This window comes from Lepisma saccharinum, chromosome 5, assembly GCF_977018435.1.
Source record: "Lepisma saccharinum chromosome 5, izLepSacc3.1, whole genome shotgun sequence".
NCBI classification, from domain to species: domain Eukaryota; kingdom Metazoa; phylum Arthropoda; class Insecta; order Zygentoma; family Lepismatidae; genus Lepisma; species Lepisma saccharinum.
Window position 1 is genome coordinate 6,077,796 of NC_139233.1, and position 26,146 is coordinate 6,103,941.

The 26,146-nt window shown below is 38.4% G+C and overlaps 1 protein-coding gene across 21 annotated transcripts in view; it reads left to right on the forward strand.

The window, feature by feature from the left end:
• Nucleotides 1-26,146, forward strand: part of sls (sallimus) — an 854,140-nt gene that overhangs the window by 246,976 nt on the left and 581,018 nt on the right. For all 21 annotated transcript variants that reach the window (XM_083122061.1, XM_083122066.1, XM_083122070.1 and 18 more), the window contains 6 exons: nt 3,774-3,952; nt 10,821-11,068; nt 14,776-15,029; nt 18,675-18,866; nt 21,427-21,609; nt 24,000-24,128. In XM_083122061.1, the coding sequence (XP_082978187.1) occupies nt 3,774-3,952; nt 10,821-11,068; nt 14,776-15,029; nt 18,675-18,866; nt 21,427-21,609; nt 24,000-24,128 (1,185 nt within the window). The remainder of the gene's footprint in view (nt 1-3,773; nt 3,953-10,820; nt 11,069-14,775; nt 15,030-18,674; nt 18,867-21,426; nt 21,610-23,999; nt 24,129-26,146) is intronic.

The window sequence follows — 26,146 nt, forward strand, 5'->3', positions numbered from 1 at the left end:
CTTTATAATTTATACAGCATGATATTCATCCCCACGCTTTGACGAATATACAGCGTTTGAATTTCAATAGTGTTAACAGGCCACTCTTATCAGGGTCGATTTTGGTAGAAAACCCCGAATGAATAACTACTTGGTCTCGTTAGTTCTGGATTCCCGTTCCTCGCCAGAGGGCACCAGAACTCAAGAATAAGTTTATTTAGCCAAAGAACCTCCAGGTTCCAACTTTAAAAACCTGTAGGTCCGGTTCCGATTAGCCTATCTGTGCATAAAGTGGACTTAAAACAACAATTCAATCAATCAATCAATCAATCAACCAAAGAACCTTCAGAACTTATACGTTACGGGTTACTGCTGAAAAGTGGCGTAAATGGGTTTTATACATTTTATTACCTATATTTACACTTTTCGGATTCTTCCAGTTGTTAAATTCTCCAAATTTACAGCATAGTTTTTATAATCTCGATACGTACGACTCTACGACGGGATCGCCTGTGCAAACTATCTAGCATCGACGATACCGTCTGATGTTTTTGTAAGATGATCCGGAGGCCTTTGAAATCCCTAGGATTCACTCTCATACTCCGTATCTCAGTATACCGCCCTCCGCCAGAGGGGATATGCGCATGTATTTCCTTCCTCGTGTAGTTGGCAACGAGAGTTCGGTTAGAGATTGGTTAGTTCATATCAACTCTCCAGCCTTAGCCTTGCGTAGTTAGGGATCAGTTAGTTCATTGAACTCTTCAGCCTAACTATTTCCTATTTTTGGGGAAGCAGGAAAAATAATTGAAATTAAACTGACGATAATTAACAATCTGGCCAAATCACATACACACTCATTCATACACAAGACGTAATAATACAAAACAAAAAATTATACACAATTCTACGTAGAAATACAAATACTGTTTTGTAACAGTAGGTTCAAGATACTGTCCAGAGGTAATTAGTTTCTTCAGGGTATGCGAATAACACTTTTCTAAGGCACTCATTAGCACTGACGTACGCAGGATTTTTTTCTGGAGGAGCTGGAATTTAAACTTTTATTTAAATACATAGCTTTGTTCTAGAGGGGGAGAGCGGGATTTCTTATATTTGGAGCTTTTCTGTCTATTTAGATTGCATTCGAAGGCCAAAAAGGAAATCGCGGGTCATTTCGGGGGGGGGGTGTTGCATTTATACCTTTGGCTCTGGTCGAGGTCTTATCTCATTTTCATTTGAAAATTTTGATTTTCTCAATTTCGGGCAGGGCTGTTGCCCCATCAGCTCCCCCCTGCGTACACCAGTGCTCGTTTGCATAGTTTTTCGCGCATATACCTATTTTGCAATCCTCCCTGTGCTATTGAATATCACTGGAAAACTTCTATTCGTATCTAACCTTCAATACCTCCACTACTATGCTAAGGAAATGAATGTCACTCAATTTCATTGGTTCTCATTGAACAAGCCGTGTGCAATGCTTGAAAGTGATTGACATGACTCAGAAATAGTTTTCAACAAATCTAGAGCGATTTATCCTTCGCACCATGGTTAAAGCGTTTCTGAAGGGCTAGTGATATTTCTTGTTCTTGTTAAACTGGGTGGTGCAACAGCCCTCTGAGTGCCAGGGCCTGCCAGAGCCGCCTTTTCATTGGGTGACGCGTGGTCGACGCATCGAGTCACATCTGCCTTTCTAGATCAGAACCCATTACTTCGTCTCTTCAAGTATATTACAACTCCCCAGTTCTCACGACGCTGAGATTTTGGAAGCTCCCAACCGGAATCGAACCCGGGACCGCTCGTACCAAAGGTCACAGCGCTAACAATTTGGCTACGCGGGAGCGTCTTAATTGTAGTTATTCGCACTATATACAGGGTGTCCCAATATGTACACACTTCGAATGATTACATCAATGTTTATTAAGATAGAGTTTATTTTCAAAATTTAAAATAATCTAGACATGAATAATTTTTCATTGTCAACGCAGTTTTAAAACTGATGATCATTCTGGTCGAGGCATTGCAGTGAAATTGCGAACATCAACACGGTATTCTTCTGAGCATGGAGTGTTCATGGAATGCAACTTTTCGAACTGCAGTGCTTCAAAATTCAATGGACTCATAGGCGTAGTTAGGTAGGGGCTAGGGGGTGCTAAGCCTCCCCAAACGCATGCGACATATGCACAAAATAATCAAGGGGAGATAAACTGCACAAAAACACTAGAAAATTCATCAGGAAACTTTCATATGTTACTCTTGTGGCATGTCAGTCACACTTAAGGAAAGAAGTTCAAATTATGTTTGATACAAAATACAACGGGCGGGTAGGACCAGAGTGTCATTTACAGCGGATTTCCACACTCCCTCTGTCTTGAGCCATTCTACTCTTTGCTTTTGTGGTCATGAAATCACTTTTTGTGGGGCAACATTCAGAAGTTCTGCCAAAAATTTGAAACTGAATTTGAAATGTCCATGAGCTCATCAAAACGAAAACTAGAAGACCCGTGCATATTTAAAGAGTTCGCTGTGTTCTCAACAATCGGAGCAACAAGAGGGAGAAAACAGAAACGGTTTTAGTTAAAGCATTGGCGAGCGATTGTGTACTATAGACTTTTAGATTCTGTCACCAATCCCTTTGAGTGAGTTGGAGTTTTTTGTTTTAAGTCCACTTTTTACACAGTATGGTAATCGGGACTGGAGCTACAGTTTAAAGTTGGATTCGAAGCAAAGTGTTCCTCCACCGGGCATCGAGTTCGGGACCCCTTAATTACAAGACGACGACGGTTCCACTACGTCAATCAGGGAGACCCTACCAATTACTTTGAAACGTGATTTTCGGAAGAGAGCTTACTCATTGCTCGTGCTCTGTATGCCACTTTACGAAATTTAATATCGATAGTTCAACAGCTTTCAGTGCAAATGGTAGTGAAATCAGAAAAGTGCAAGGTTTAGTTGTAGAAAGATTACAGAAATTTAAACTGTTACTATTTCGTTACCTAGTACTTTTAAATGCATTTCAGCAGTTTGTTCATTACCATGAAGGTAGGACTGCCAGTTAATATTATAACATATTAAAATTATCGTTCTTTATTCTAAAGAAGACATGTGTTATTTTACAAATTTGCAACCTTCTACTGTCTTTATTCCTTTTATAAAAGAGGCACTCGATATCAACACAATTTCAACAGGGATCACTTGTTTCCCAAGGATAATATCAATGATAATTTTCATCATGGTTAAAAGCATTAATAATGCTAGCCCCGCCAAGTGGGCTGACGAAACTCCGCCTATGAGGACGTTTGATTTTGAAGTACCTTTCTTACGGCCCATTTGCCACATAAATTTTCTTGAGTTTTGGCGAAATGTTTCCATCAACGTTTCTTGTTTTGTAGGGCTCATCGATGTTCGCGGTCTAAAGGAAAATTTCTTGTCGACATTTTGAACAATTCCATCTGCTTCAGGTGGAATGATATTAAGGTGCTTAGGTTGATATGTTCGAAACTCTCTCCTAAACTGTCTCTGCGTTTTAAAACTACAGTAGCAATTAAGCACAGAATATTTAAAATCGGTTAAACCTGAAAAGGTCAGAAAATTGTGAGTTATCAACTGTTAAAGTGTGTGTACATTTTTTGGGGATACACCCTGTACATGGAGACGAGAACGATACTGCACCAAGTCTAGTTCAGTGTCTCCTCGCCTCGATAATTTCCCCAAAAAAGAGATTTGTGTGTGGATAAACTATTGTCTTGAGCAATGGCCGACCCATCAGTATTAATTGCAAATGTAATTTCTTTCAGAGTAAGCAAAGTCCGGTGGAAGAACTCCTGAGGCAGGCGGACCAGCTAATCTCGACCCAGAGGCCGAGGGCGGAAGTGTATGCAGCCATGGCGGAATCTTTAGGGCTCGCGTGGAAAGATGTCAATCACCAGCTAGAACAACGAAAAAATGTTTTAGATGCCAATGTTTCGTACCACAGGTGATGTATTTCTAGCATTCAGTTTAAACCTGCAATGTTTTCGAAGTCTGTAGGTGGTCAGGTTTCAAATAATATGAAATCATTTCATCAAGTGGGGTTTAATTTTAATAATTGTATGGACCAAAGAAGGGTGAAACTTATTTCAGAATAGTTGAACACGTTGCTTAATCATTTTACAGTTTGAAAGAAAATAGTGTTTTTTTGTAACTTTTGAAGTTAGTTTACAATGATATGTGTTTTGCTTCAAATTGAAGTCTACATCTTCTACATAAAATTGAAGCACTCTTGAAGGCACATGTCTTGTTTTCGAGTTGATATTTGGGGTACTAACAGTGTTGGCTCGTGGGCTGGCTCTATGGGTGTGCACTTTAGTCTCGCGTCCAGAAGTGTTATACCACCCCTGTCAAATACCCGCACCTGTTTTTGCGTACATAATGATGTTTAATATATTGGAAACCCAAGTTTGGATCACCTTTCACTGAAAAGGAGGCTATGACAGAGTTATATTTCAAATTTTTCTTAACACGGATTGTTAAAAAAATTCAAATATTTCCGAAATTATCCAGCCAATCACGAGAAGGGCGATGTTATTGTGCAATGTGTAATTCAACACTCGATAATCTGACAAAATCATTCAAAACATAGAAATACCGATCTACAATATCAATACTATTGTCGATTTGCAAAATATTTCATAAAAACTTCCTCCTCCGCTCTGATATTAATGAACAAGGAGAATAATAACATTGGCGTACACCAAAGAAGCCAATCCAACTATCACATGGAGGAAATCAGTTGTGATCTATCTAGCCGTTGTTTATTTCTAATAACAGACTGATCGAACCAAGCAAATGAAGTGAAATCAAGAGAATAATAAATGTTAATGAAAATTACAGTACTCACTCGGTCCACACTGCTCTGCTTTGTACTTCAGAATTTTTCCTTACCTTCTGCCGTATCCATATATTGCTGTAGTTGCTACAGGCTTTGTAGCTAACTTCCCTCCAAAAATTCAACAACGTTAAATATTAAGTCTCTGCTTTCGCTATGTACAGTTTCCCTATTCATCATGAAATCAAAAAGTTTGCACTGAAACAGGTACAAGCTTTTGACAGCGCTAAACAATTTTGCAACTCAATAACAGAAACACAGTAAAACAGCTGACTGATTCATGTACGGTCACTCCGCGCGGGTTGATAATTAGGCTACCGCGCCACAGAGACCGTTTATTTTGGCCAAGATGCTTTAAGCAAAGGCAATACCAGGCATGTTTAAAACACCCGTCTCGCTTTCAGTTGCCTCCTTCCCCTTTACCCTTTTCTTCCCCTTCATGCTCGGGACAGAATCGAAGGGACAATATACTATCGAAATTTCACTTTTCTAAAAAAAAATCCCACAATTTGCAATGATGTATGGGTTGCCTCGACTCTTGTCACACGATCTCTAATGGAATGGGTTTGCAACACTACATTGCTAGCTCACCGATCGCTGTGTTCGCCATCTTCCTAAATGATGCAACCTCCCCTCACATGGTGCTCAAGCCAAAAGACCCAATCAGCGTTGTTACTTGCCTTGGCCCCCCACACTCGAGGTTCGGTGCACTTCGTTCTCGGCTCAGATTTGTCTAGGGGTATCTTTCTTTGTACGACAATGCACGTCGGTTGCTGCCCGCGCTTACCCTCTCTCCCACTTCTTTCCCGGTTCTAAGCATCGAGGGTACCCAAGATTTTGACAGCGTATGCAGTGTTGACAGTAGTCAACATATTTTTTTCTGGAATGCTTAGCTTACTAGCATTTAGCAGCCACGCGTAGATAGATCACTATTGGGTTGCAATAAAAATACATTATAAAAAGTGATACAGGAATCAGAGAGGAGGGCAAGAATATGTAGTGGTGGAAGATCATATTTAATATACGCGTAAACTATCACATATAAAATATTTATGTGAGATTAAACTTACACTAGCAAGTTTTTTTTGTTTTTTTTTGTATAGGGAGGTGAGGACCAGAATGGACTGTTACTGTGTCGAGGGGAAAATATGTGAACAATTTGCAAGTTTCGCACAATTCTCAGAGTATGAGAGTATCTGTTTATCTCCTTTCGGGATCAACATTTCCTTTGAGTTCCATAGCATGGGTGTTGATTGTTGACCCAACGATATGAATAAATGATAAAAGAAAAACATAATAAAACACAATGCTTACAATGGGATTAGAATGAGCGCCCCCCCCCCCTTCCCGCCAGACATTGCAAAGTGATGTACGGTAGTTTAGCTTTTGAAGTGTTCTGGGATGTATGCTGACGTATTTTCTACTTGTCCTTAATTATCTCCCTTCTACAAAATACTTTGTCGACTGGCAACTCCGATTCATTCGTCCACAAGAACGTGTGGTTTTCGGGCATAGCAGGACCGGACACAAGGTACCGTGGGAGGTTGAGTTTTGCTTTCTTCTGTCGTGTGAAATTTGCAGCGAGTGTTTCGTTCATATTATTTACATTACAGGATCTCTATTGTTTGTCGGTGCTGTGAAAGTGATAAAATAGGGGGACCGGGAGTTACTGATGACATACTGGAGAAGGGATTTTCGGAATTTACGAAAAAAGTGTAAACAATCCGAAATGGAAGGTCTGTTCCTGATTTGGAAAAAATGTTTCAGGCAGGAGTTGTGAAGGATGGTAAGCAGTATATTAGGCATTTTGATTTTTGAGAAGAAGAAAAAATATCTCTACAGAGTGATTGACTGAGTAGAAAAACAGTGAAACTTTATTGTTGGCCTTATTCGTTGGTTTCCTCTGCGAAAGATGTTGTGAAATAGTAGAGGATACTGAGATTTATCAAATTTATTACATGAAATTTGAAAGGACGGAAAATGATTGTGCCATTTCCTTTCCGTTCAATGTTCATCGCACTGCATGAAGGAAATAATCGAAGTTGAATTGTTGGACTCTACATAGCTACTATCAGAATATATTTGCGAATATAAAATATCATACATATATTTTACCTCGTTACATTTGGATATTGATACAAGGATGAGAAATTTCCCATTATAAAATTGTAGAAAAGAGTTATTTTCTGAATAACATGATGGCCGGGGGGGGGGGGGTTCTGGCCCCCATATTTCATTTCGGTTGGCCCATGTTGCGTACCCTAGTTTAAATGTCACCGCACGCCACTGCTTTTTACCTGTAAACTGGACACCAAGGCACTAGCTTGCCCGGCAATCCAATCTCTTACAGCATCCGTTTCGGGAGATCTGTCCTCCGGTCCTAGCTGACCGAAGCAAAAACGGCCTCTCCCTTCCAAGTCTCAGTTCCAACAGCCGACCTCCTCACTCTCATCTGGGAGTTTATATACGTTTTGTTGGCGTCAGTTGCCAATGGCCCTTCTTTCAAAATTTTTAATCTATAACAGCTAAACTGCCCTCCTTTTCCTCGAACGTTCGAAACACGAAGAAAGAACAATGCTACATGGTTTTTATACATGGAATAATACGAACCTAAAAATGCATAATAAATTTATTTACGCTAATCACACATATATATGTTTATACACTTGATTACCCAATTAATTAACATATTAATAAATATTTCAATAAGGAAGAAAAAAACACTGTTGCCCTGACACAGGGGCAGGGTAACAGCGTCCTCTGCGCGACTGCTATAACAGCGTCATAGGGAGCAAAACTAACATTGCGGCTCGGTCTACGCAGGTTTATATCACTGATCGCAGGCTTCTCCACCACCTCTCTTGGTGAAGCGTCGTGGGAACACTTGATGTTTCGAAGGAGACAGAGTTCAATGAATAAGTATAATGTTTTGCAGGTTTATTTGGGTGTGCACGTGCGAATGTGTGAATAGGCAGAAGACGCTACTGAGTACTAACACTGAAATATGAAAGATTACAATTTTGAATATCATAATGCAGTTAAAAAACCCTCCTGGAATTTTCTCCGTAAGCACGACCCTTGGTTTAGAAGCACGCGAATTGTGAATTTGACCAGTGTTTCTTAAGAGGATTGTAGAACATGACATGTACAGAATGTTTCAATAAACACAGCATTGCTGTTTTCTGCAGTCACTTTGGGCAAATGTTGGGATGGTACCGTTTAGCAACCGACCCACGAACCCACAGTCAGAATCCCAGCCTTGGCTCAAGTTTCTACATTTCATTTAAACATCGTTGCAATTAGCCAAAAGTTTGCAGAAAATGACACACACAAGAACAATGTGATAACCAATGCAGTTCCTTTCCTGTCTGTTGTCCTTGTGCCATCATGTTGCAGTAACCTAACTATACGAAGAAGTACAGAGTGAAGGTCCACTACAGGGTCAAACTAACTTACCAAGTAACTTAGTACAAGTAAAAGTAGCAAGTAACTAACTTGCATCAAATATTACCCAATTTTTCGGTGATCTCAACAATGGACGTAACAAGAGAGGGTTGAACAGATTGGACATAACTCCCTCCCCAGCTTGCAAATTGACATAATTGATTTGCAAGATGTTTACATCAATATACTTTTGTTTGTGGATGATTGTAAACACTTCAAGGAGATCTCGTGGCATCATGACGTGACGATTCTTCAAAATGCTCTCACAGAACTTCAGTGGTGTCGTCAGTGGAATCTAGAATTAAACCCTCAGAAATGCTCTTTCCTTACTTTTTCCCTTAAAAAGAACAAAGTGGTGTCTGCTTATGCTATTGAAAACAATCCAATCCAGAAAGTTCCACTCAAAATGACCTAGGTATTATCACGGATGAAAAACTCACTTTTAATTATCACATTATAGCTACCACTAAAAAAGCAATGCGCCTTCTTGGTCATACAGATTTAGTGAAATTCAAAACCCATCATCTCTTGCCTTATTCTTTAAATCTTCCATCTCGCCCATCCTTGAATACTGCTCCGCAATTTGGCCAATGACCTCAAAAATCAATCTTACCAGAATAGATTCTGTTCTCAGTTGCTTTCTTGCCATTGTTCACCATAGAATACCTTCTTTCCGCATTGTTCACCATAGAATACCTTCTTTCCGACATGTATCCAAATCGGACACCATGGCTGCTATGAATATTCACTCTTCATCCTTTCATTGTGATCTAGCTGACATGAAATTTTTATACAAGATGATAAATGGCAAAATCAGAACTGATGTCCTAATTAGTGAATTTACACTTAGGTACCCTAAAAGCAAACGTGGAACCTGCAACTCTTCCACAACCCAACCACTAGGCTATCCCTTCTACACTATCCTTGTTTCACAGGCTGCCAGAAATCTACAACAAACTTCCCCTGGATGTAGATATTTTCCTTCCAGAAAGAAATTTTTGTACATTACTGACAAAGAACATGTGAATCTATCCCATCTTATTATTTTTATCTTTTGTTATTTTGTGTTACTACTTTATGTTGTTTCAGTGTAAAATGGCCAAATAAGAGTGTATCTGAAACTCTGAGTAAATAAATAAATAAATTTATGATAGTCGAGAAAATAAATACCTATCTGTTAACCAGTATTTCAGCAGAATAACCAAAGACAAAATATGATAAAATCATATAATAATGTCTTGTATGACTTCTCTTTTTGTGGTTCTTTGCAACTTCTTGAGGAAGCCCGGACAAATTATAAGTCCGAAGTAATGAGGGGTGTAAGGGGTAGAGAAGGCATCCAAAAGTGAGTTTCACTTCCACATAGTCAGGGGTAGCTCAAGATAAAATATTCACCCAGGCAAGGTGAATTTTTGGCACCCCTCCATTTTCCACCCATCAACCTCTCCCCCCCCAGTTTGGTCCCTTGGTCCTCCTACTTTCCACATTTCTCCAAAAAAAACATGACCTGACCATATTATATATTTATGGTATTAATGATGAAAAACTGATACTTTAATACCTACATGATAACTACAAAATAACAGTAATCTCTTAAATTAAATTCCTACATGATTTTGCAATATAATTATTATGTTATTTTGCAGTAGCTTCAATTAATTCTTGTCAACAATAAATCCAACTCTTTTTAAAAACAAATAACCACACACCCGGTGGAGGCACATAGTGGTTGGAATCCCTCTTTAGACTGTAGGTCTAGTCCCGAGTGACCTTTGTGTGTAAAGTGGACTTTAAAAACACTAAAACAAGCACACAAATAGCCATGCTTAGGTAATCAAAAATAAAGTTTTGGCTCTAATCGAAGGGGAATGCCTGTTTGGCACCCCCCAATAACAGCACCCTGGCTGGTTGGCCGGCTAACCAGGTCCCCAGTTACTGCAATGTTGCAGGCAGTGGCGACCATTAGGGGACAGTTGCCCCCCACTTTTTTGCCAATTTCCTGCACTATGCTAAATCTTACTGACTTACCCCCCCCCCCTTCCCAGTTTTGGAACTCAATCGCCGCCACTGGTTGCAAGGCAATTAGGCTGTGGCACCTGGACACTGTGGATCGTGTTGTCCTGTGTTTCTTCTTGTGTGTGCCGAGTGTCCCATTACAGCCTCAGCTAGGCACAGAGATTTATTCTCAGAGATAGTATAGTTTTAGTTGTTGTTAAAGTCTAAAGTTTTACAAATTGAGTGAGAAATTTATGGACAGACATTTGATTTTATTCTTAAGCTTCTGTATTGTGCGATATGCACGATAGCCTATGTGCTGACATGCCCACAATTTACAAATCAATCTATCATAAAAAAATCAGACTTCCAACTCCTGAGGCACCACAATCTTATTGAAATAATAAAAAAAAATGCACATTTTATAATGGTTTTTTAGTTTTTTTCTTTTGTTTTGTGACTTAGGGCTTCACACATAGCTTAGCAAGCCTAGAATATCTGCTCCTGGAATGTACTAATTTTTCCATGTCTTTTACAGCCGTGCTCAAGATTATGTAGACAAAATGCAAATTCTAGAAATAGCATGTAAAGATAGTTCCTTCCCACAAGATGTGGACAATGTAAAGAAATTACTAACAAGGCTCCACGATCTACGAAAGTCTGTTTTAGAAGCTTCAATGGTAACCTTGCAGGAGGGGCAAGCTCTTCTCGACAAAATTCAAGAAATAGCAAAATTAGGAACGCTAGACTCCAGACCAGGGAGGATCAGAGTAGCAGCTGAGTATGGTAAGAATTTTGTTATTGGTACAAGCTCTTCAGCTATTTATGAGAACTTTATTTTCTTGTATAAATTATGGCCTTTTCGTGAATTGAGTACTTGAAAAGCAGTACTTCCTTATAACTTTTGTGTACAACATATTCACATGCATGCATGCATGTAGTGTTCAATATATGTATATATGTGTGTGGGTGTGGAGCGGTGGCGAAGCTAAGGTGTAAATACTGGGTAGGCTGAAAAATCTGCTTACCTTATATTTTTTTTATACAGCAGGTCCATGCGTCGATTCTTGTTGGTCGCAAAAGTATCAATTACTCTTTCCTTGAAGCCTTGATCAATAGAAAGTTCTTTAACCAGTTTTTTTTTTTCAATGGCTATTGTACTGAGACTGAGAGAACTTAATCTTTCGTTTTTCATTGAATTACGGAGATAATTTTTTACTCTCTTGAGGGTGCTCATACTTCTTTCGAAGGAAGCTGTTGTAACAGGGAATGTCAAGACCAACTTGATAAGTTGTGTTACTTCTTTGTAGATTGTTTGAAGATCATTGCTAATAGAATTTTAGAAGGTCTGCAGGAGGTAAATGCTTTTCTTCATCAGCATAGATATTCTTAATTCATTTTCTAATCGTTCCTTGCTGAAAAATGGATATGTGGACAGAAGGTTATTTAATTTCATCACAGGAAAATGTAGTTTATATCCCCCAAAACTATTTTGGTCTAGCAATTCAACAAATTTTATCTTTTCAAGATCTCCAAAATGTATTTCCATTTGTACAGTCAGTGTGTGTAAGATTTCGTAGGTTGAACATCTGAGAGCCATGAAGTCTTGTTCACTTACACTTATTTCACTTCAAATCCTCTTAGAGTTTTCAACACATAATTTCACAGTATTTTCTGATCTCATATTCCTTATTACTTCAATGGTCTTCTTGATTTCTGTGTTACACATATTTATGTCTGATGCAACTTTGTATTGAAGGAGTACAAAAAGGTGGTCTATATTTTGTAAAGACAAAGCAGGAAAGTAAATTGCAATTTATCAAGTGTGTTAAGCAGACCCGAGGCACAATTGAACGAATCTGCATCCCAATCTTCAATATTATCTGTAATTGTCTGGAAAATGTCTTTCAGCTCATTGTATTTTCCATAAATTGTATGCACTGCCTGGGAATTAAAATTCCAGTGGGTATTACATGCTTTTGGCAATCTGAATCCTTTACTTTCTAAGAGTACTGTTCTCTTTGAGGATTTACTGAAAAATGTATGGAAAGCTGCACAATTATAAATGAAAAGCCTGACTTGTTTGATTATTTTAGAACAATGTAGCAGCACTAGATTTAATTTGTGAGCATAGCAATGTAAAAATATAGCTCGTGGACATACTTGCTTCAAAAAGATTTGCACGCCTCCTCGATCACCTGCCATTACAGAGGCCCCATCATAGTGGTGTCCATCGCCTATCTTTGTAAGCACATTTGGTCCAACTTGAAAATGGTTTCTCTTTTAATTCCTCAAACAATGACGTCAATGTTCTCTCAGTATCAGCCATTTTTATAACACAAATACACTATGTGACACACACACAAACACACGCGTGCATGCACATGAAGACTAGAAGCACAACAGGTTGGTTCTGAGGCTAGCCGCTTTCACCCAGCGAATCGGCAGTTCCCTCCCCCTCCCCCTCCCCCTCCCCTTACCCTTTCCTCCCACCTACACAGAGCTCACGCTGTACCTGCCTTTTACCGCGAGGCTTTTCGTCAGAAGCCTCACAGTTTGGACTGAACACGCTCTCTCTTTCTGGCCTGACTGACGAGACATCTGGAAGCATCGGTGGAACCAAACGTTCGGATTACATAGTTTAATTTGTTTTAATGAACTTTGATTGTTACAGGGTACAACAACATTTTAATTTAAACATTTTTTGTGTAGGCTAAGCCTCATAGGAGCTTCGCCACTGGTGTGGAGGGGAGGGAGTGCTGGGGATGCCATCCGTCCATCTAGGATAAATGTTGAACCATAAGGGAGCTTTCAGACTGAAGCGACAAGGGACTTTTACCCCTTGGAAGCGAACCCTCAGTAATTAATGCAACCTTTTGCACCAAAGCGACATAACAAGCTGCATGAGTCACTTGCAAGTTGCTTAGACTGACCACTTTCTCAATACCGTGCATTCTGCCACATCAGTCTGCTGTTTACACATGCTTGGTATGCTTGCTTGTAGACTGAAGGGGGCCCATGATGCTCAAGTCTCTTCAGTGTAAACCCACTTGTCACCTGTCACTTCGGTCTGAAATCTTCATAACAAGGATACCATCACCTATCCCCAAGGTTTGACCAATACCCCCTCCCCTCAACCCACTAGGAGCTTTAACTTCAATAATTGCATGTATTAATATTTTTCTCATTGTTTGGCTGAAATGTGCAGTGTTTTGAAGAAATGTCCTGCATATTAAACAAGAAATCATACTGTTGAAATGATTCAATTTCAATATTCTTCATTTCAGTTTAAAACATTTTTTTTCACAATATCTTAATTCCACTCCCCAATATTTTCATTAAGGAGATGTGTTCTTTTTTGGGTACTCAGTCCTAGATTTTACCTTATTTTCCTGCATTTGATTGTTTTAGTAGTCTGGACTAAAAGTAACTCCCCACTAATTAAATTTATTTCTTTATTGTGTGGAAAACGAAAATAACACTAAGCAAATTGTCCAGTACCATGTTTATAGATTTTGTTTTATGCAATGCGAGGTTCTAGAAATGAAACAAAATGCCAACAAATTTGTTGGTACAACTTCTGCATGGGCATCAATGAAACTCCATTCCTTAGAAGTGTGAATAATAATAATAATAATAATCTTTATTAGAGCAGGCATGTTTTGACATTGAGAGCTGCTCTTATGACAGACACTTGTCTGCAAGATTAATTACAATGCAAAGATGGATTATAAGAATATACTTTGAAAAATACGAAAAATTGGAAAAGAAGGAATACATGTACGCTTAATGGATATGGATTGAATATAAAAATAACTGCTCCCAAAAAGTTTGGAACATTGTTATATTAGGCACAAGTAGTTTTGAATATTATTATATGTATTAGGCAATAGGTGATAGGCACGGTGGTATACGTTGGCGAAAAGATGAGAACGTCCAGGAGACAGATACCATGTGTACTTGCATTTCAAGGCTGTGTCTATCACCTATTGTGTAACGTAAAAATAACAATATTCCAAACTTTTTGTGAGGAGTGTAATTTGAAAAGATAAAGGATTACATGTAAGAAGAATGTATGAAAATACCGATGGACAATTTATCTGGTTAACAACACCAGTGCTCAGTGTGGAAGGGGTACAGTGAGATGATATCATCACCCCCAGTTAGAACATTTGTATTAGCACCTCCTCACCTATTGTGATGTCTCCATGTTGATCCCTGCAAGCATTTCTCCACATAAACATCCTCTAGATAGGATATTTGCACTTTAAGCACTGGCCAACACATGCAACACTCTTAAAGATATCAGTTTTACGGTTACGCGTTCAAAGGCAATTCACTCTAATGAACTTACAGTACATTTTCCGCACACTTTTTCTTCACGATCAATTTCCCCACTTGTGTGGTTGCTTCATCAGAAGGATAATTTTATGATGTTACGATGTTCCAATTAAGTTAAAATTAAGTGCAATAAGCTTTTATTTATTTTCCAGCTATTTCCCAGGTGGAGCATTGGCTGGAAGCTCTGCACGATCAGCGCCGATTAGTTGAGCTCATGTGGCAGCAGAGGAAGACCCAGGTGGAGCAGTGGTTAGCTTTGCTGCTCCTCTCGAGAGACCTGGATGATGTCGATGCTCACCTGAAGAACAGGAGGGAGATGCTAGTAAAAGTTACTCAGCTTGGGGAATCCCAGTCATCTTCAGAGCTTCTGCTCCATGAGCACAACAAACTTATAGCCGCAGCTAAAGTAAGTGCTGTTGATTGATACGGATGTTTTTCATCCTCCACTTTAGAAAAAAAAAAAAAATACTCATAGTCAGGACTTCTTTCATGTGAATCCTCAGGGGGGCTTTGTAAACCAAGTTTATTTTTCAAATGTTTAACAGTATTAAATGAAGGTAAATTTAAGTTATATATATATTTTAGAAACATCATACAAATACTACATTTTTTCTTTATCTTTTAAAATATCACTTGAAGTGTCAATTGATTGCTACTGAAATCATCCCTTAATTACACACTCCATACTACTTTTGATGATACAGATACACTCCTCACAAAAAGTTTGGAATATTGTTATATTAGGAACAAGTTTGGAATATTGTTATATTAGGTAATACGTGATAGGCATGATAGCATGTGTCTGTGAAAACACAATAAGATCCAGCAGACACAGATGCCATGTGTTGTTGCATTCTAAGGCTGTGCCTATCACCTAATGCCTAATTTAACAATATGCCAAATTTTTTGTGAGGAGTGTATTTATATCACAGAAGAAAAATGGACAGTATTTAATCATAGTACCTAGCGTACATATCACCTCCAGGTCGAAACAATAAAACTCCCCTTCGTTCCATGTTGACCTTTAACACAGATACCGAGGGAATTTGCATGATGACGTGTCAAAGTTACAGGTGTCTGTCTAAATGAAAATTATATTAAAGAGGAAATAAAAAGTAGGCTTAATTCAGGAAATGCATGTTACTTCTCTCTTCATAAACTTTTGTCTTCTTGTTTAATATCTAAGAAACTAAAAGTTAAAATATACAAAACAGTAATTTTGCCTGTAGTATTATATGGGTATGAAACTTGGTCCCTTACATTGAAAGAGGAACATAAATTGAGAGTATTTCAAAATAAGTTCCTTAGGAAAATATTTGGACCTCAAAGGGATGAGGAGACAGGTGAGTGGAGAAGGTTACATAATTTAGAAGTACATAATTTGTATTCATGTCCAGATATTATTAGAATAATTAAATCAAGAAGACTTTGGTGGGCAGGCCATGTGGCACGAATGGGAGAGGAAAGAGGAGTTCACAGGATTCTTGTTGGGAAACCTGATGGTAAGAGACCTGTAGGAAGGCCAAGACGAAGATGGAGGGACAACGTTGAGATGGACCTAAAGGAAATCGGTAGGAATGGAAAAGAGTATATAGAACTTGCTCAAGATAGGGACAGATGGAAGGCCTGTGTTGCTGCATCCATGAACCTTCGGGTTTAGGAAGGCTAGAGAGTTTGTTAGTCTAAATGGGAGGTCACAACTCACAACAGGGGCAGCGAAGGTACAGCTCCCGTATGAAGGAATTTTCTAAAGTCTAGAGAAGAGAATATTCTAAGTACTTGTCGCTATTTAAACTTCTTATAAACAAGATGAACGAATGTAATAGCTGTTTTTCATGCTCTGTGAATTTATCCTTCACCCAAGTTGTGAGCAAAATAATATCTGCTGTCTACATTTTCACCCTTCACTGCAAACAAATTACACAAAATAGTCAAAGGGGCTGACAGTAGTGCCAGGGGCCCTGGCCCTAGCCTGGCTACGGGCCTGCTTTTTTGGCCATGAGTGGATCACCACTTTTTGAATTATTGTTGGTAGGGTGGTATTTGCAGGGAGACAAGCACCAACCAAAAGCTCTAGTTGAAATTTATTTCTGTTGGGATATTTATGTAGATCAGATTGCACATACATGCTATGCCATCAAACATGACTTTTGCATAGAACTTTGGGTGAAGAAAAAAGCATTGAAACTATCTTCTGATATTATTTGTATTGTGAATTTACCCAATGAACATAAATGCAAGAATTTATAAATAATAGCAATCATTTTACTGTTTCAATAACATGACAAATAATTTTGAAATGAGAAATATGGTCTCTGGGTGTGGGGAGGATGATATGTCTTGCTAGAGTCATCATCATCATCATCACTTAAATGTTTGATCTTTTGACGAACCCAATGTCTTTTTCCATAAGAAAACTGGGGCAAATAGGTAATGTAATGTAATACATGTAATCCCCCTTCCTTTCCTTTTGGGATTCTATTATATTCAAATATCACTTGCCTTCCTTTTAATACTATGCTTTACTACTGATTACAAATGATTACTATAATACAATGGGAATTATATTACCTTAACCTATTACAATTCTACAATTTTTTGATTGGAGAAATACATTGATGGGTTTTGCTCAATGGGATTTAAGTTCTCCAGTTGGTATTTTGAATCATTACAGTAATACCCTCCACATTGGGATTTATTAACCTATATGTAGTCCATTCGTATTATTGTACAATGCATATTGTAGGAGTATTTGTTTAATAATGTCTTATTGAGAGTTGTGTAACATGCTTTTTGTGAGACCAGGTACAATAAAAGCAGTTCCAATGCTTGGAAAAAGAGTTCCTGGAAATTCCCTCCCCCTCTTCACTGGATTATTTTCAAATAACACACTGTTTACCATAAGTTTTGACATACCCAGGCATTGGCGCAGACTTCATGGGGCTTGGGGGCTCAACCCCCCCCCCCCCCCAATGTTAACGATGGCTGGGCAGAGCCCCCAAATAATTTTGCTTAAGAGGATCTAATGTATTATTTTGCTGCTTTTGTAAAGTTTACTCTGAATTGTGCCACATGAACTTAACTTTAAATACATATTTGAAGTTATAGACCATCAACTTTGGGGGGCTGAGACTGCTAAACCATCAACTTTGGGGGGGGGGGCTATGACCACAGACAGCAAAATACATGACTTATTACTATATACTAAGTATATAATTATGAGTATTGTTAACATTTTTACTAAAAAGACTTTCAAGAAGATGTGCATGAACTAGGAGAGTGAATGGGACGTTCGGGCTACAAATGGCTCTCACATGACATTCAGAATGAGATAATTGATGTATTATAGAGATCTATTTTGCGCTCCGTTTTTTTGGTTTGAGTTGGTGTTTTAAGTCCACTTTATGCACAGTAAGGCTAATCGGGACTGGACCTACAGTTTAAAGTGGGATCCGAACCACTTGAGCCTCCACCAGGTATCGAACCCGGAACCCCTCGATTAGAAGGCAATGACGCTACCACTGCGCCATCGAGGAGGCCCTATTTTGCACTCCGTGGTAGCAGATATTAAGAGTCGGGAATATTTTGCTATTATGGTTAACGAAACTTGTGGCATATCCATCCGTGAACAATTGAAATTTTGAACAACTGTAAATAAATTTTTTAATATTTTTGAGGAATTCATGGGCTTTTACGAGATTCCGAACACTGAGGCCAAAATTTAAAAAAGGGAGGGAGTGAGTCATTCATTAATTTATTTCAGTGATCAGAGCCCCCCCAATAACTTTGACAAGTCGGCGCCCCTGTACCCAGGTGAGTACTATGTAGAAAAAGCAGGAGAAAAACAAAGCTGAATACCTCATTTGGTAGAGCAATGGCACACTATGCTAGAAACTAGGGTTCCAAAGTTATTTTGTTTTACTGTAGATGTGGCATTATGCATGCATGCACTCATCAACATGCGAGAGATTTTGCTTTTCTATTATAATTTTGAAAGTAAAATCTGATGGTAGTAGGTGACATTTACTATTTGACAATATTTATTTTACAGGAACTTCAAGACAAAGCATTGAAAATAACAAAGGCAACCGAACAACTCACTACTTCAGGGCATTCTGCAGCAGAGCAAGTGAAAACCAGAGCATACATGATCCTTCACACGTGTGCAGAGTATTTAGAGCAATTGGAACAAAGACACACACTACTCACCCACTCAATATCCTTCTTCAGATTAGCCCACACTGTAAGTATATATGCACTTCCTTCCTTACTGTTTTCATCTGTGCTGTGAAAGGGTGTAGCATATTATTTAGCATTTATCAGAGGCTATACCATAGATGGCAATTTGGTAGAAGGGCAAAGCACCTCATCTCTCAAGAATGTTGTTAGAATAAGAATGTGGGTGAGGTTACTCATGAAAAAGATTAATTAGGTTAGAGTAGCACACATGAGGCAAGTGATATCGTCAACTAAGAATGAATAAACAAAGTACAGAGCATTCCCTGACATTCGCTATGAGACACTGCGGCAAGCAGCCTGGCGAACTGGTCCGGTGAACGGGTCCGCGACAGTCGCATGCTACAGTCTGTTTTTTTTCGCTCTCCCTGCCTTCGTTCTTTTCCCTTTCTGTTGATGTTGCAGACAGACGCCACTATAATCTTCTCTTGGAAGTTGTATTGTGTCATGTCCATGTGTTGAAGTTTGTGGCTTAATATGGCACCACAAAAGTTTACATTACAACAAAGGATTTATCTTGTCGAGTGTTACTTCGGAAAGAGGAATTGTGGAGAAGTGCGACTACGTTTTGCAACGAAATTTCCTGGTGTTCCCGTTCCACATAGGACCACTATATTAAACCTCGTAAAAAAGTTTAGAGTAACAGGGTCAGTTCTGAATAAAAGTGGAAAGAAAAATGTGGAAATGCAAAAGATAAAGTATACAAAGACAATCCGCACACCATCCGTGAGTTAAAATAGAGTATTGTACGAGAAATCGGGAGAATTACAGTAGACGAACTTGCACGTGTAAATGCCAATTTCCTTGGGAGATGCCAGGAATGTGTTGCAGCAGAGGGACATCACTTTCAACACCTTCTGTAGTCAAGGTTAATACACAATATGAAAACTGTAATTTTAATAGCAGACTCTAGCGACTGTCACAGAACCCGTTCAACGGTAAAGACAAGCGCTGATGCCGGGCCGCATGCAGGAGAGTCTCGTAGCGAATGTCAGGGAATGCTCTGTATATAAATGAAGAAGTTCTCTCGGGATATCAGCCAGGTGATTTCCAGATAGGTTTCCGAGAGCTAACGTCACTCATCTTCAGGGATTGAAGTGACGTTCTTCAATCCCTGAAGATGAGAGTGATGTTAGGTCTGGTTGATATCCCTATAAAACTTCATCATTCGCCACCAGGAAAGTTTCAAGAAAGTATATAAATATTTTAAAATTGACAGTAAAATTTCTTCTTTTTTTAAAAAAAAAAAACGTTCCACTTTGCAAACTTTATAAAATCAGAGTGTTGCCATGCCATGCAACACCAACAAACTTTCACAGCATGTTGAGGACATGAAGATGAACAACTTTCCTTAGTAACACTTTGCTCATTAAGGCCTCTCTTTGATGCTATGAGGCAGGGATGAATTCAGGGGGTGGCCCAGGAAGAATCCCCCTGAATTTATAAAGCCCCCCCGAAATTTTTTTGAATAACCTGGCAGAGCATTCGGAGAATAGCTAAGAAATTTAGCATCCATTTTCACTTTGACTTTCCCTCATTCACTTTAATTAAACGTACCTTGACCATGATCAGGTTCAAATTGGGTGAAATGCATTTGAAAATGATATTGAAGCTCTACGAAAAATACACAGGATGTCATTTCAATATTTTATATCTCATTCTTAAAATAATAGTTCATTATATCTAGTTACACTTGATCACAGGTAAGAGGCAATTTTAAATTACTAGTACTGTTTTATTAGTAATATAATTTGATATGTGTGACATAACCCCCCTCCCCCACTTTCCGTGAAGGTTTATTTTCCCTGGAGGGAAGTGGCTGGATTCAACATTGCTACGAGGACTCAAAAGATGGTGTTTTCTGTTGAGCATGTGTGCAGCCAGTGGTGTGCAGTATGGAAACTGTAATGATCCAATTGGTAGAGCATCCAGTCAGCCTCCACAAATGTGAATGTGTGGGGCTTTCCCACCCACATGACTTTGCACCGTGCAGGGGCTTTTATGGAAGCATTATACTGCCAGCAAACATGACACCAGTGTGAAGTCATAGAGCTTAGCCCTCCCACTTAAATCTTGATGGCAAGATAGACGTACTTTGCCCCTTAACCCCCAAAGTTGGTACCTATAATATTGAGAATACTATTCAAGAAAGGAGATATAAGTAATACTTGCACAATATTGTCATATGTTACCTCATATGCTACTAATAACTTTCATCAAGAATACAAGATATTTTTGTTGTTGACCGTGGCAGAGTGGTTAGCACAGCATGCTATGATGCAAGGGGTTTCGGGTTTGAATCCTGGCCTGGCCATGGGCATTCCTTGTGTGTGTTCCTTCAGCTTTATGATAGCATCACTCCTCGTTTTGCAATTAGCCAAAACTGGCAGAAAAGTGATGCTAAATAACAAAAATCCAATCTCAGGTTATTTTGTATCTTACATTGCTTAACAATACAAATCTTGTAACAACAGTGCAAGACATAATTTGGCAAAAAGTGTTCTGTCATCTATTTCTTACAAGTCGATGATTTTTTGTCTAAGTACAAATTATTTTTTCACCCGCAGGCATTAACGAAATTAGACCAACTAGAGGTTCAGCTAGCAACAGCAGATTTACCAGCCTCAAGTCCTCATTTGGCACAGCTTCACTCCCAGGTCTGCAGGACTCTGGAAGACATCACGTCGTCTCCACTGCAGGAAGGCCACAATCTTTTGGAGATGGTGGGCTACGAGGCAGCTGGGGCCAAGGTATGGATTTGTTGTGTTGCTTCTGTGAAGTGCTTAGTTTTGATCAAAAATATCAAATCAAATTAAATAAAAAAAAAATCATTTTTGATGATTTTTTTTTATTTAAATCGATTTTTTAAAAATATGCGCTAAAAATGGCTTGTATAGATATACAGAGAGAGAGGCTTTTTCTAGTAAACTGCCCTGTAAAATATTTGAACAGTTTGATTAAAGCAAATAAAAAATTACATGTAAATAATACATTTTTCTGTTTCTGATACTGTACATATGAAGCTACTATTGAAATGTTTGTTGAATGTGTTAATGAAACTACAATCATTTCAGTAACTTTTCTTCCACAGGAAAAAAAAGAAACATTCTGTATGTATTCTAAAATTGTAACTAAAATATTTCTTATAGTCTTTGTAGCTGAATTTTGGTAATTTTTTAAATGATTTTTTTGAAAGATTTATGCTGCCATGTTTATTTACAGTTTAATAATGACACTATTTACTTGATTGTATATTTTTCTACACAAAATGTTTGCTATTTTTCCTATAAAAGTATTGAATTTTAGATCAAGATAAATTTAAGTATGTTAAAAGTTTACATATTACATTTCATTTCGTATGAGCTTCACCCCATCAGTACATGTACCATATATCTCTGAATCCAAGACAACCCTCCATTTTTCAACAAGGGATTACAGAAAAACTATTTTCAAAGCTTACAAATGGTTTACAAGTAACTGAAGGAGACAATAAAAGTACCGGTACACAAAAAAATAAAATCTGATACAGACATCCCTTAGTCAGATACAGATCCCACTTAGTCTTCCTCACTGGAATGGTCCACAGTCTGTAGTGTCACTGCTACTGTCATCGTGATGTCATGGTTCTGTTCAGTAAAGAAAAGGAAAACTCCACATCATATGCCGCAAGAGCAAGATGACCTCATACTTCTGGGCACGAAATTGCAACAAAAAACCTAGTCTTTGATTCAGAAATATACGGTATTTTGTTTCTTAGAGTCCAATGAACGCTATTAAATGATTACAAGATTAATGTACTTTCACCAAATGTGAGTCTGATATCTACAAAATCTTCATGAACATTTTTCTATAAATTATTTATTTAAAGTTTAAAGTGATTTAAACCAATCCACCTTGCCTATAGGTAATATTATGACTTTTTTTATTTTTATAATTTTTTTTTATTATTATAAATATTAAACAAGGCACACTTGACGCTGCACAATTTTATGTCCTAAGGTTCTGTCCCAGGGCAGTTCCCTGGGGACTTGAAAGGGGACATTCACCTTAGGCATACCAGATTTCACCCTATATCTTGGAGGGTAGGCCCTGTTAACTAGCAAATTTACATTACACAATTTTCAATTGAATGTGTTTATTCTCATTAGCAATATAAGAGCACTCCCACTTAGATTCAATTTAGGAGAGAGGTGATAATATTGGTGAAGGGGCGAGCATCCTAATGGGAGCAGGTACTTATCTATGGTTCCTTGGTGGAGCCTTGGTGCTGGATCAAGCAGCTGGTGCCAGATGCCATTCTCTGAACAGGCCCTGACGTGGATCTCACAGCTCTGGCGACCCTGTAGGGGAGTCGTCATTCATCTGCATGCCCAGAAGCAGTCGCACACTGGCGAACTCAACATGGGCTCCATGACACTGGCTTCTACATGAGCTAAGGGTGCCACATCCACGAGGCTGCTTTTTTCTACATTTGGTAATGATAGACCAGCACATCAGGGCAAATGGAAATTATAGCAGTCAGTGCTGCCACCTGGAAGCAGAGGTGTTTGCTCATTTCTTGGCCACCTACTTTTTTCCTCCTTCATTGACTCAGAGTAAAAGATAACTCTCGCCTTTTCCATATTTAACCTGAAAAGAGTGGTCTGATATTTCGGTGCTTGGCTAGGCATTAGAAGTTATCAAATTCCCAGCTTCTAGCTCCTTTCATAAGTCGTGTTCTTTCAACCCCCATTCTTTTATTTTCATTTGCTTCCTTAAATACCAGGCAATAAGTCTTCAATAGATAGGCTCATTGAGGTCTATTCATGTCAGATTGTATCCCCCTCTTCTGGTTGCAAATTTTTAAACTTTGGTGGAAATGTTTGCTACAAATATTCTTCACTGGGAATATTTCAAATATCAAACATGGCTAGCTTTCTTTTATATTGTGCAGGGTACAACTTTGTGTTATTGAAGTATAAAGAAATGCAGGAGTAGGTTTCCAACCCATTTGATAATGATTGATACTGAAAATATTGCATGTGAAAGAAATATGTATCAGGATTACAAATAATTGTCAGTGTATTTTAAAACTACCTTTTGGAAATACTACAGCAAATATTTATGTCATTTTGTAACTCTCTTCATTTTTTCTCCGCAGGGGGTGAAGAGGACAGTGGAAGATATTGAAAACCGCAAAGTGTACCTGAAGAGTCTCTGCACAGCTTCCAACGAGGAGAACGTGAAGCTCTCCCAGGCACTCAATGTGTTTCTGGAGAAGCAGAATGATGTAAGTTTTTAAGTTAAGAGAGAATCGTTTAAAAATTTGCTCAACTTCAAAGGTGCATTTCAAAAGGTCACATGCACAGACTACTAAATCAATTTTGAGATGTGTACCTGATTATGGCCTGCATGACCAACAAACATACTCAGACTTTTTGTCTCCAGATGTGGGAATCTAAAAGTACAAAAAGCAGTGTTGCCAAATACCTGATCCAGTCATAAATGACAGTTTCCGCTGTCAATATGCACCCTTCACTCACTGTTCAGGTAGAGAGAGAAAATGGGACACAGTTTTCATTTTCTAGCCGGCGGCTACCATTAGGCTTTAAAAGAAAGCCTTAGACTCTGAAGTCTTGCTCCAAAGCATAACTTTGGTAATGCAGTGTACCACAAGAATTTCCCATCACCATGGCAACTGGACTAACCTGATTGGTTCAAGGGTTCACATGACCCTCCTTGTTTTCCGATGCAAGAGGTAAAACTAGAATATCAAAGTTGTTTCTTTGGTTGTGCGGGCTTTAGGTTTTTCTAACTTCATGTTATTTATTGAACTTATATGCTTATTAAATTTTTGGTCTTGTGGAGCAAGATAAGACCCATATCAAAAGTGAAGTAGACAAACATTTACTATATAAAATGAGGGATACTATATTTTGCAACCTGAATGCCTTGTCACATTGCAGTGTGGCCCAATACAGAATATTGCAGGGAACAGGCTTTAGATAAAATAGTGCTTTTAGCATTTCAACAACTGACAGAGGATATTGTTTGGTTCAAAGTCCATTTTATGCACAATAGGCTAATCAGGACTGCACCTACTATGTAAAATGGAATCTGAACCACTGTGCAATGTACCTCCACCAATCACCTTACTTACTGATACATGAGCACCATTATCGGCTTATCCCTAATACAAAGTTATAATTAGAACCTGGATCTTTAGGTGCAAAAGAAGGTAACAAAAACAAAAATAGATGCATGTTTATGTGCAAAAAAATCAAGAAAACCTTAAGTACATTCGTGTGTATTATATAATTTTTCATTTTAAATGTTACAAAGAAAGTATTATGAGAAATGAAGATATACTTTGATTACATATACACTCATCAGTAAAGAATCCTTGAGATTTTACCTTCACTCATCCTTGGCACAGTTTTTTTAATACCAAAGGAATAAGTTGTACTGAATTAATTTGTACCTTTCTATGTTGGTGAACTCAAGAAACTTAATCATTTATCGGCCAGGCATTGTTGGTATTTCAACAGACACTAAGCGGGCTAACAAAAATCCTGTCCTCTAATGAAATCCGTCACCACTTACAACTCGTAATATGTGTGAATTTTTGGCCAAACTTAGTTCCAGTTTGTGAAGAGCAAATCCTTGAAGACTGTTCTTGGTTTGCATGAAGATCCACCACTGTTCAGAGGCTGGTAATTCTGCTTCCTCCAGTTGCTTTGTGGATGCACAAATTAGTTTAAAGGAGTGAGCACAAAGAGAGATCGAGCACCAATTCTTTCAGTTTCGTTGCCGCTACTGAACTTCCTGTGTGAAGATTATTGACAAAATTTGTGATTTTTTTTTTCAAAGTTCTCAGCAAAAAATCACAGTATTCTATCCACTTCCCCCAACGGGTGACAACAGGATGAGCTGGTATTGAAAGATCACCGATGCTTTCTTTGTAGACCAGAGTGTTATCTGGACATTTTATAAGCACTTTTTTCGTCAACGAGATCAAATTGTTTGTAATGTTGTACCTTGCACGTACTGCTTCCGATACTCTGTGCAAGGCGTGAGTTAGACGCATAGCATGATTTAATTTGGCAAACTCATCTCCCACAAGGCAAAACTTTCCCATTTCTTCCAAGAATTCCCTCGATTTACAGAACTTCATATATAATCGTACATTTTTACTTTAATTCGCTCACTATATCCAAGACAAAAGAAAGATGCAGGCAGTGGAGATTAAATTTTTAAGGAGTGTACTGAGGAAGACTAGAAGGGATAGAATAAGGAATGAGGAGATCC